We start from the raw sequence: 12,276 nt of genomic DNA on the forward strand, positions 1-12,276 counted from the left end.
AGAGTCTTATCCAAAAGCGATAACTTAAAGCTTTTCTAACTGGAACATTACTTGCCAATACAGAAATTAATTTTACAAAAGTTTTTTTAAAAACCTTAATGGATTCAAACATGCCAATTTGTTAATCACACGATCAGCCATGCAAGTGCCCCTTTTTAAACACATGGTGTCAAATCAGACAGCAGCTGATCTATGCCATTTGTTGCAATACGTACATGGTGAACATTAGGCGTGCTGACGCTCCTCTTCATGTGCCTTCCTTTTGACGAAAGTGCTTCTTTTACTGTGACTGCCTAAGACAGGAAGGCAAAAACAAATATCTAATGAAGATTTTTTCTGTCATGCCTATGAACAGTCTGGTCTGATTGTAATTAGTAAATAACAAAGCAGCTGCAGCACAATAACTGAAATCCATGGCAGGAATGCATAATAAGCTTGCTTTCAGCGTATGAAGCTACTTTGGATTAACATTGTTCATGTTTCTAGTTTTGACAAAGCACAGGGTAGAGTCCTGAATCTGATTATGTTTAGGAACATAGATAACAGTGTGCATGAACATCTCCATAAAGGGTAGAGTGCAAACTATCATTGGGCACTGAATAATTGGAACCTTGGCTGGTGAAGCCATTTTTCACAATGATCCAGAGACTGAACACGTGAGTGCGTGCTCTTCCCAACCCCAGGAGGCAAATCACTGAATCACTAACAATGCCTGTGGGCAAAATCACACCCCATATTTTGCAAGCCAAATAACGAAAGGAACCAGAGTTTTTACACGTAAGCCGCACCCGCAAATGGCCTATCCCTCTAGGTTTGATGCCATTGATTGAATCAATGAGTGTCTTAGGTCTAGTGATCTGAAATAAACATTCAAGGGAGTAGTACATATGTACTCCTAACACTACACGCTAGCTGAACATTTACCCTATCACCACTCTAAAACAATTGTTTAAAATATTTTGTATTGTATAAACTAGCCAACTTCCTTACAATACCTATGAAAATATTTGTTCTATGATAGAGCCATAACTGCTGTTTACATTTTGCTCTCTGAACTAAATAATAAATGTTTTTTTTTAAAAAATAGGTCTTTATCCTTATTTCTCGTTATTTTGGAGGTATCTCTTCAGTACAGAAATGCTCAAATCTAAGCAACACATAGATTCTTAAAATCAGGACAGTTTGTTACAGGTTTCAACAGCCTAGTTTTACAGTTATTTTAAATAAAAACCCTCACCTGTCTGAGTCGTTCCAGACTCAGGATATTTTCCACCTCCAGCACTCCTCTTGTGTACTTCTCAATGTAGGTTTCGCCATCACCTGAACCATCATTTTCACTCTTGGCTGCCATAAGTGCTAAAGTCTCTCGGTCCTCTGCTTCTTCAGAAGCCTGCACAGGAGGGGAGAACTTGTTATGAAAAACACGGTATGCAGTGGAATTTTGTTCCAAGTGATATGCAGAAGTGTCAGCTATCATACCTCCATAACACGGATTGAAAATTTTAGTTGAAATAACTTATTGCATCAAAAAAATTGTAGGTTAAATTTTAACCCAAGTTAAACTCAATTCATATTTAAAAAGGGGGAGGCAGTGGTGTAGTGGTATTGTCACTGGACTAGTAATCCAGAGACCCAGGGTAATGCATGGCAGGTGGTAAAATTCGAATTCAATAAAAAATCTGGAATTAAAAGTCTAATGATGACCATGAAACCATTGTTGATTGTCATTAAAACCCATCTTGCTTACTGATATGAGCATTCCCCTTCAGGGAAGGAAATCTGCCACCCTTACATGTGACTCAAGACCCACAGCAATGTGGTTGACTCTTAAATACCCTCTGAAATGGCACAGCGATGCCGCCATCCCATGAACTAATGAAAAAAAAGTACCAATTCTACTTAAAATTTTAATTGAGGTGAAAGCTTGGACTGTTCAAGGCTTGAGTTCCAGGCTAAATTAATGAGTAGTCCACGATGCAAGCCACTGAGGCTTATTATATCTGAGAAATATAGTAGGAGGCCAACCATTGTACCAATGAACCAATTAACAATTCTATCATTTTTATATCAATTACACAGCAGCTGCTAGAAATCAAATCAAAGTTACAATTTTTCCTGCATATTTGTAAGTGCCACCAGTGGCTATTGCCTCCCAAGTCAGAAAATTATGGGTTCAAGTCACACTCCAGAGATTTGATTACAAAAATCTAGGACAACAATCCAGTGCAGTATTGAGGAAATGCTGGACTGTCGGAGGTACAGGCTTTCAGTTGAGATGTTAAAACAAGGCTATGCCGGCTTTTCAAAATGGGCGTAAAAGATCCCAAGCATCATTACAAAGAAGAGCAAGGGAACTTATCCCCAGTGGCCTGGCCAATATTTATCCTTTAATAAACATCACCAAAAAGCAGATTACGGATTACGTTGCTGCCCGTGGAAGCTTGCTCTACCCAAATTGTCTGCTGCGTTTCCTATATAACACCAGTGACTATGCTTCAAATTAGCTTTCGAACATCCTGAGGTCACAAAAGGTGCTATATAAATGTGTGTTTCTTTTTTCAATCACCATCAGAGGGCAGCCATAGAGCTGAAAATTTTTTTAGTAAGTAAAAACTAGTTTGCGGCTTCTCATTTGAATAATTATTCAATTTAAAATTGAAATTATTCAGAAGTTTGTTTTAATACTATAATTTTCTTCCAGAATTTCTCTTCTTTCGAAAGTGGTGACTCACACCGAGTTTACCACCTCTAGCTGAACTTATTCAGGGAGGCGTCAGCAGAAGTGACATCATGGGAAGGCAGCAGTGTGGCGCGTATGGGTGGCATCTCTGGGGAGCATGCAGGAGAAATTGCTTAATGTTGAATTTAAGGTCCAATGCAAACAATGAACCATTTACTTTCCCATTGATATTTTTCATTCATTATTTTTTTATTGTATACGAACATAAAAAATAAAAAAAGTTAGGATGCTTCCTGGTGGATGTTTGCTCTGCCTGTTGTATTTTTCCCAAATGCAAGATCATGCAGTGTCCTTCTGGGATGGGTTGGTGGGTTTGTTCTGAGGGACAGATCTCTGTGCCATTTGGTTAGCAGCAACTCCTCAGCCCGCTCTTTAGCACAGGCCGAAGGTCACCAAGGAGAGCTAATACTCTGCCAGACTACTTGGAGCTTGCAGAGTCACCTGGAGCAATGCACCCGCCAGGAGGGGGAGACCCCCGTCGCCCACACTTACCTGGCTTTTTGCCTGGAAAAGCTGGGATAATCACAATTGCCAGCGGTTTCCTCTTGGTGCGAGACTCCAGGCTGGAGGTGCACTTATGGACTTTCAAGGAGTCGGGGGCCGGGTGGGGGGGGTTATAAATTGCTCCAGACTTCTGATCTCAATTGCCGACCATGGGCTCTAGGAGACCCTCATGTCTCCAGACTAGCTCCTCCAGGGAAGGAGGAGCACATCATTCGACCCTGCAGGGAGTGTCTTCAGGAAACTGGTTCCTCTGTGATCTAGCTTTTGATTGGGCTGTGCTGCATCGAATGTGATGTCACCACTTGGCAATGCCTCATGATGATGGGAGCTGTAGTTTCTTTCCCTTTCTTGGTTGATGCTGATGTCGAATTATGGGACTGATTTGTTTAAAATATTGTTTTAAAATCTCCCAGAATGCTTTCTTTAGTCACTAGGAAATTGATACTGATTCTGGTGGACTCCCAGCCATTCCAGGAGGGTTGGTAACCCCAAATGAGGTCCTGCCCCTCAAGTGTCAGTCACATTTGATTACCATATTCAAGCATCCATTATTTACACATAGCAATGGTGGCAACCTACTCAACTATAGGTGGCATCACAGCAAAGTGAGATGTATATACACACGCACATACACCTGGACCAGGATATCAGTTTTTATTAGAATCTTTGGCAATGAAAAAGATTCCAGTTAAAACCTCTATCAGTTACTCAGATGACCTGTTTGAATTGCATCACTGGAAGAATCTTTAGCCATGCAGTGACCTGCGTAGAATAGAGGCCTTACAAGTTATACGTGTCTGCTTTTCAGGATGAAAGCATTATGGGTTCACAACAGCTCAATTAGTTTGTTAAACCTCTGCACTTTTAATTGGAGAACAATTTTGCACTTAGTTTACTTTAGACTTATGTAGAACAATGGGTTAATGGATATGTTCATGAGACTATGATGATATTAATGATGTAGCTGCAACATCAGTAGTCAGATGACTGAGAAGCTCCAAGAGAGCTCAGAGCAGAACAGTCTGTGCCCTGAATACGATGGGCTTAGCATAATGGCTTTGTAAATAATTCTTAATAAATTGTTTGAAGTTAAACTATACTGACTATCTCAAGTCTGTCAGAGGGAAGCAAAGCCTCATCAAGATTCGGCAAGACTAAAAAGCATGGTATTAGTAAAATCTCACTAATGCTCAGCAATGACTTCAATAAGACATCGAAACTTGATGGTAGCGGTGAAGGCCAGAGTCTAGCAAATTGCAGCCGCAGATCAGCAACCCATGAGTGACGACCAGTGAAAGAAGAAAATTGACTTTGTAGTGACGAAGATCAGACCTAAAAAGTACTGCAAAAAGTACTGAGGGGACAGCGAAAGGCACATGATGCCACTGAGCAGCCACTACCCCTTCCACAGCCTTTCTAACACATCAAAGGTCCACAGCAAGGACAGCGACGGGAGCTCTGCAAGAGACAGTTCAAAAGGTACTGAATGGCTTTGCGGTTACATGAGAAACCTCAGAAACACCAGGTCTGTACACCTTTATATGCAGTGGGGCCCATAGCTGGTGCTGGAAGCAGTTCAGAGAAGGTTTACCAGACTAATACCTGGAATGGGTTGTCTTATGAGGAATGGTTGGACAGGCTAGGCTTGTATCCGCTGAAGTTTAGAAGAGTAAGAGGCAATTTGATTGAAATACATAAGATCCTGAGTGGTCTTGACAGGGTGGATGTAGAGAGGCTGTTTCCTCTTGGGGGAGAATCAAGAACTGGGATCACTGTTTAAAAATAAGGGTCGGCCATTTAAAACGGAGATGGGGCGAAATTTCTTCTCTCAGTGGGTTGAGAGTCTTTGGAACTCTTCCTGAAAAGGCAGTGGAAGCAGAGTCTTTGAATATTTTTAAGGCAAAGGTGGATAGGTTCTTGGTAAGCAGGGGGGTGATAGGTTATCGAGGGTAGGCGGGATGCAGATTTCAAGTTACTCTCATATCAGCCATGATATTATTAAATGGTGGAGCAGGCTCGAGGGGCCAAATGGCCTACTCCTGCTCCTTGTTCGTATGATGTCCTAGAGTGCCAAGGCATCGAGGAAGCCTCAGCATCCTTTGATGAGGTTATGAGGGCTTTTGAAAAATACTTCAGCCCCTTAAAGGATTCATTATATAAAGAGCGAAATTCAATCAGAGGAGCCAAAGACAAGAGGGAATCCATTGATTCCTTCATTAATGATTTATATTGATTGGCAAGTACTTACAGCTATGGAGCCTTAAAACACCAATTAATTTGCAGCCGCATTGCTGATGGCATGCGCAACAACAAGCTGTTGGAATTTTTGCAATATAAGCAGAATTTGACCTTAGAGAAGGCCGAAGAGATTGCAAGGCAGGCCAAGTTGCGACGCTAAAATTAGGGTGACATTGGGAGGGGTCGGTCCAGTACTTAGGCCCAAGGTCGGGAGCGTCACCAGCAAAAAGGCCCGCCAAAACTATCGAGGCGGCCTGGAGAACTCTTCCATCCACATTCAAGTGCTCCAGATGCGTTGCTAACACACAACACCGCCATGAAGGCTGCCCAGCAGGGGGAGCTGAATGCTTTCTCTGTGGCAGGACTAGTCATTTAAACAGTTTCGTAAATCAAGAACAGCATTCAAGAGCATAAAATCAGAACACGTTTCCAACCAATTTGAAGTCCAAGAAATAGGAGATGTATCTTTCCAACCTGATGATTTCCTAGGAGAGATGAAAGAAGCTGATAAACAGTTCTGATCTGTGGAATTGGAAGTTCAAGGCTATAGGACAGAATTTAAACTTGATACTGGTGCAGGAATCTCTGTCTTATCAAACAGATTGGACTGCTTCCAAATTGGCTAAAATAAGTCAAAATTCAAATTTAAAGCTACAAAGGCCTGGAGGCACAAACCTCCAAATGAAGGGTCAGTTCACCACCACCTTTGCCTTGATGAAAAAGAAATTAATGAAACTCTATATTTTACAGAATCAGCCAAATTCTCTGCTCAGCAGGTCAGCATGTTTAAAACTTAGTCTTAAACAAAAGCTCGACAATCTTTCATTGAAAGGGTTTCACAACCCTTGCAGTCAAGTCAGAGATCACAGCCCAGTTACCAAGGTCTCAGTTCAGGACAGCAAAGTACCATTCAAGGAGGAATTTCCAAAGTTGGTTGAAGAGCCAACAGACTTCAATTCAGCAGCAGCACATGGAGTTCATTCATTACGAAGTGAGTCATTCTTTATTATAGAAGCACCATCCACTGGACCACAGCAGGAGATTGCAGATCTCTCAATTCTTTTCACAAATAGGCTATAAGATGACAATCCGCTAGAGGAGCTTTTAGACCTAGGTTGGCTCTTTCCTGACAAAGGTCACGAGGAGGCCAGTGCAGAAACATGTGATCCATGGAAGACGACGTCCTTGAGATCGTTACGCTCTTTGACTCCATTGCCAACACAGATGACGTCTCTGTTGTCATTTTTGCGGAGTCTGCTGAAGAGCTGAATTTGTATATTTGTCTCACTGAACCCACCAATGGAATCCATTGTAAATTGCTGGCTGACCTGAGTGAGCTATCCGGGGAGAAAGAAATGCTTGATCCCAAGTTGGATCAAACTACTAGAAGAAATGTACAGCCTACTCATTTGTGTGAAAGTAAAATGCAGTCCACATTTGAATTTCATCAGCAAGTTATCCTTATGCTTAAATCATCCTTCACAGCAGAAGCAGAGGCCAACTTTACAGAGCTTCTACAGCTGAAGAGTCCTATACAGGAATTTCATTTCGACCCAGTTTTGGAGATTTGTTCTATTGAAGGTGGTGTAGTCTTACCTTCTCATGCTGACACCTTCATCCCATTGCCTACAGTGGAGCAACCTCATGCTGAAACAAGCATGGAAATGGCACTTTACAGCCTTCTGGACTGAATATTGAGTTCAACAACTTTAGATCATGAACTCTCTCCTCCATCCCCACCCCCTTTCCGATCCCCCTTTTTTCCAATAATTTATATAGATTTTTCTTTTCCCACCTATTTCCATTATTTTTAAATGTATTTCCATCCATTGTTTTATCTCTACCTTTTAGCCTATTTCGATCTCTTCTCCCCACCCCACCCCCACTAGGGCTATCTGTATCTTGCTCGTCCTGCTTTCTACCCTTAATGTCACCTGTTAGCACATTTCTTAGCTAATATCACCACCGTCAACACCTCTTTGTCCTTTTGTCTATGACACCTTTTGGCAATCTCCACCTATCACTGGCCTTCTATCCAGCTCTACTTGTCCCACCCCCCCTTAAACCAGCTTATATTTCACCTCTCTTCTATTTTTCCTTAGTTCTGTTGAAGAGTCATACGGACTCAAAACGTTAACTGTATTCCTCTGAAGATGCTGTCAGACCTGCTGAGTTTTTTCCAGGTATTTTTATTTTTGTTTTTGTTATGGAAATGTTACCACTACCTACAGAAACTACAGTAGTACCCTAAGAGTAATAGGGAAGTCGTATTTTTTCCCATGTCCTGCAATGTCTTCAGGATATTTGTCATTCTTTTTTTCGCCCTCCAGATTTATTCAAATCTCAGAGATTGAACATTTTTTTCATTGTCTATGCAGCAGTGAATGACACAGCTGTGAAATTCTTCATCGAAGCTGAAAATGCTTCTTTTTTAGACCTTTTCCCAGTGTGCAAAGAGGGAGCAGAACATTCCAGATAGAATATTAGTTTGTCCTCTTCCTATTCAAGAGAATGTGATTGCCCATATCCTGAAGTGTCCTTCCTTGAATCAGTCTTCCATTGAAAGGGTTTCACAACCCTTGTAGTCAAGTTAGAGATCATAGCCCAGTTACCAGTGGTTGTAGGAAGCTGCTATCTCACACCACCAATGTCCAATGTGTTTGTCTTCCAGAGAAGAGAGGAGCAACTACACATGTCCACAACATCCACCAAGAGAGCCGAGAACACTTGTGGAGATTGAAACCCTTTGTAACAGTGACTGGGGGCGTCAGGAGGGGAGGTGGGGTGGGGGGGGGGAAGAGGTGGAAAGAGGTAGGAAGATGCATAAGAGTTGGATGGGAATTGAAACAGTACAAGAGGTTTACAGATGTTCGAAAATCTAGTGTAAATAGTTTCACAAAACAATGTAACAATTAGAGATTATACTTGGAGGGGAGATGTAGAGTAATGGGTTTATGGGTATGTTAATTAGACCATGATGCTATTAATGATGTGATTGTGACATCAGTAGTCAGATGATCAAGAAGCTCCAAGACAGCTAGGAGCAGAACAGTCTGTGTCCTGAATACCATGTGCTTACCCTGAGAGGGTATTTGTAAATAGTTCTTAATAAATTGTTTGAAGTTAAATTATACCAACTATCTCAAGAAAGTCAAAGGGAAGCAAAACCTCATCAAGGTTCGATAAGACAAGAAAGGAAGGTATTTGTAAAACCTCATTAACACTTCGCAATAACATCAATAAGACATTGAAAAAATTTATAACACATATACGTAGTATAAAAATGGCATTTAATGATAATGAGCAATATGAAAGCCTTAGAACTTGAATCTCCAAATCTCCAAAACCAAAGACTGCGTGGAGACAGTTGGAGCACTACTGTAGACACAGAAATGTTAGTGGTTAGGTTTGACATGAAATCTATATTGTTAATATAACCTTTAATTGATGTGCCTCACTACACTTAGAGTGCCACATACTGTAATCAAAGAAATTGAACTGTATTGCATTTTTTGTAATGTCAAATATAAACTGTTATGTAATGTAATAATTCATAAAAAGTCATTTTTTGGGGAAAAAAAGGTGTTAGGGTCTTTTGAAATGCTATACCTGTCAGCATAATATTGTCTTACATTCTAGAATTTCCATCTGAAAATCATGTCAACTGCAATGCATTTTAATAGACTAAAGTGCAAACCTTTTTTTACATCAATGTGCAAGGTCAGATTTTAGCAGGTGAACTAAAGACATTAAGTGCTTAGCAAAGCCCCTTTGCTCACCCAGAACCAGTATGCACAACAGAGCTTCTGTTTGCAGAAATAATTTGGCCTAAACTTGTCTGAGTTTCTGCCAAAAAATAAACTTCTCAGTGTGTAACTCTGGATGAATTCTAAGGTCAAGGACAGCATTTGGGGTAAAATACTTTTCCACTTTATCATGAGCACTAACAACTTCCAGGTGAGGTTCCGTATGACTTGGTTGCAGAATAAATCTTTTTGATCTACCTTAATAATGCTGAATCTCAGAAGAACAGTTCAAACAGCACTCATAAGACTCCCTCTTTCTGACCACCCCATTTCACATACTAACCTCCTCAATTACAGTGCCAATAAATTACTGACCTCTACCGAACTATGGGCAATTTTGCACTTGGGATTTTAAGTCTACCTAAACTTATTTGAAACAGGGTCATCGAAGTTAGTGAATTAACTAAAATAAATCTTTCATGTAGTGGGGCAATTAGAAATGGGCAATAGATGCTGGCCTAGCTAATAACGCCCACACCCCATGAACAAATACAAAACATTCAAGTACAGGTTTCATTAAACACCTGGTTTCCACAATTTCAGTATTTCTTATTCAATAACATAATTATTCCAGTTATTCTCCACTAATAAGCATTTTTGTTCATTAGGTCATAGTCACAGCTCTCCCAGGGAGTTGTACATAGATTTACCTTAGGTATGTTGGATACTATTTCATAGGTAACACCACAGGAATGAAGAATATGTTTGTAGGACATTCTTCGCTTCAGACTCTGTGTAAAACTCTGTAAAGTAAGTTGCCAAAGAAGAAGAATTTTGAATTAATCCTTTAATTCATCAACCTGCTTTTCTAGTAACAAAAAATTAACAGGCAATGTACAAACATAAAATTGCAGCTTTTATTAACGCTCTATTTATCCTTCACATTGCTGGCTCCCATTGGTGGATATCATGCATGCCTGATTTTTTTTAAAACTATCAACCATTTTTGTTACAAGTTTCAGAGAACTTGTTTAAAAATAGTTTTAAAAAACCCACAGATCTCGTTCATTCAAACAACTGGAACGGCCAAGTCACCACAGCGCCAAAATAGAGGCTGGATAATATAGCATTATAGTGGCTTATCCCTTGACCCCTCAAAGCACTTCCATCTGCAAGCTCAAATAAGGGCTGCAATGGAATACCCACAACTCACCTGTTAACGTGCAACTCCAACCAAAAGGTTTAAGACCATCCAGAACACAGCAGTTTAGTGGATTTATGTCTGTATCACTGTGTCTCAATATCCACCACTAGCACTCTGTGGCTACACTACGTACGCTCAAATCAGATCTTACACTTCAGCAACTCACTAAAGGGACTTCAACAGTACCTTCCTCCCCTGAAACCTCTACCAGAGAAAGACAAGAGCAGCATTATCATGGGAATATCAGCTCCAAGCAAGGCACCATCCTAATTTGGACATTTGGCTTTTCTTTTATAGCCACAGTGTCAATAAATGCTGGCCTGGTGACAAAGGAGCCCGCTTGATAGGCACCTCATCCACAAGCGTTCACTCCCTCCACCACTGATGCACAGTAGCAGCAGTGTGTACCATCTACAAGGTGCATTGCAGGAATTCACCAGTGCTCCTTAGACAGCACCTTCCAAACCCATGACCACTATCATCTAGAAGGACAAAGGCAGCAGATGGATGGGAACACCACCACCTGGAAGTTCCCCTGCAAGCCATTCACCATCCTGACTTGAAAATATATTGCTGTTCCTTTACTGTCACTGGGCCAAAATCCTGAAACTCCCTCCCTAACACCAAGAACGACAGTGGTGCAAGATGTAAGCCCATCACTACCATCTCATGGCATCTAGGGTTGGTAATAAGTGTGGCCTTGCCAGCAACGCCCACATCCCAAGGACAAATTTTTTTAAAAATGTAACATGGGCTTCAGTGCAAGTGGTTTTGACTTCGCACTGACACTAATGCTTGTGAAGAGCGCATCAGTCAAGACCAAGTCCTCCGGAGAGTCTCACTGATCGCAACTCAGGTGTCAATCAGACACTGACTGTGGATTCAGGCTGCACTTACACTAGAACTGCAGCATAGGATTGAAGCCAAACACTTTGGACCAATAAAGAAACATTTCAAGTAACCTAAACAACATATAATATGCCAGCTGGTGTGCCACTGTTCACTCAAAGACAGATATTAACCACCAGTCCCACAGCAATAAAGACTCAGCCGATCTGGCAGCATCTGTGGGGAGAGAAACAGAGTTAATGTTTTGAGTCCATCATGACTTTTCTTCGGGGTTCCAAACAAGAGTCATATTGGACTAAAAACGTTAACACTGTTTCTCTCTCCACAGATGCAGCCAGGCCTACTAAGTCTTTCCAGCACTTTATTTTTATTTCAGATCTCCAGCATCTGTGTATTTTGCTTTAATTTTACTGTTCCCACAGTGCCAATTAATGACTGCAGCTATTTTCTGAGGAAAAGTGTCATGAATTTCTACTTAGTTGTGTGAAAGATAATGTTAATAACAGGGAAACTTGATAATTCAGCTGGAACACCGGCTGTTTGGTTCTCATTGTTGGTCAAGGTGGTGGGGCACTAGCTGAATTCCTTGTTGCAATCCATTAGCAGAAAGAGAAGTTATGGTAAGTGATGTGCACATAGTGATGCTCCACTTGTCTGTGGAAACATTAGATTTTTTTTCATGTATATCAACAACTTCTTACCTGCTTGTTGTAAATATTGACAGCTATACGCTTGCGTAATACCAACTCCACAGCCGCTGGATGGCTGAGTTGCACTGTAGTCTTTACAATCAAATAGATGCGTTCATTCTGTGGGGTAACTTTGTTTAAGTATATGGAATCATGGACTGATGAATCCCAGGAGGCAACAGCTGAGACCTAAAAATCCAAAGAGCAGCACAATCAGCCTTAAACAGAATCTTGTGTGAGAAATCTACTGGTATTTCTGTAGTTATCACATGTTTAAAATGCATTTACTGTTGTTAGAAAAAAGAA

General features: G+C 40.9%; 1 protein-coding gene across 7 annotated transcripts in view; it reads right to left on the reverse strand.

Moving 5' to 3' along the window:
* Positions 1–12,276, reverse strand: part of kif13a (kinesin family member 13A) — a 327,451-nt gene that overhangs the window by 35,229 nt on the left and 279,946 nt on the right. For all 7 annotated transcript variants that reach the window (XM_078539266.1, XM_078539264.1, XM_078539265.1 and 4 more), the window contains 4 exons: positions 11,983–12,159; positions 9,939–10,031; positions 1,238–1,390; positions 216–293 (listed from right to left, as the gene is read on the reverse strand). In XM_078539266.1, the coding sequence (XP_078395392.1) occupies positions 216–293; positions 1,238–1,390; positions 9,939–10,031; positions 11,983–12,159 (501 nt within the window). The remainder of the gene's footprint in view (positions 1–215; positions 294–1,237; positions 1,391–9,938; positions 10,032–11,982; positions 12,160–12,276) is intronic.

This window comes from Cetorhinus maximus, chromosome 3 (genome assembly GCF_964194155.1).
Source record: "Cetorhinus maximus chromosome 3, sCetMax3.hap1.1, whole genome shotgun sequence".
NCBI lineage: Eukaryota > Metazoa > Chordata > Chondrichthyes > Lamniformes > Cetorhinidae > Cetorhinus > Cetorhinus maximus.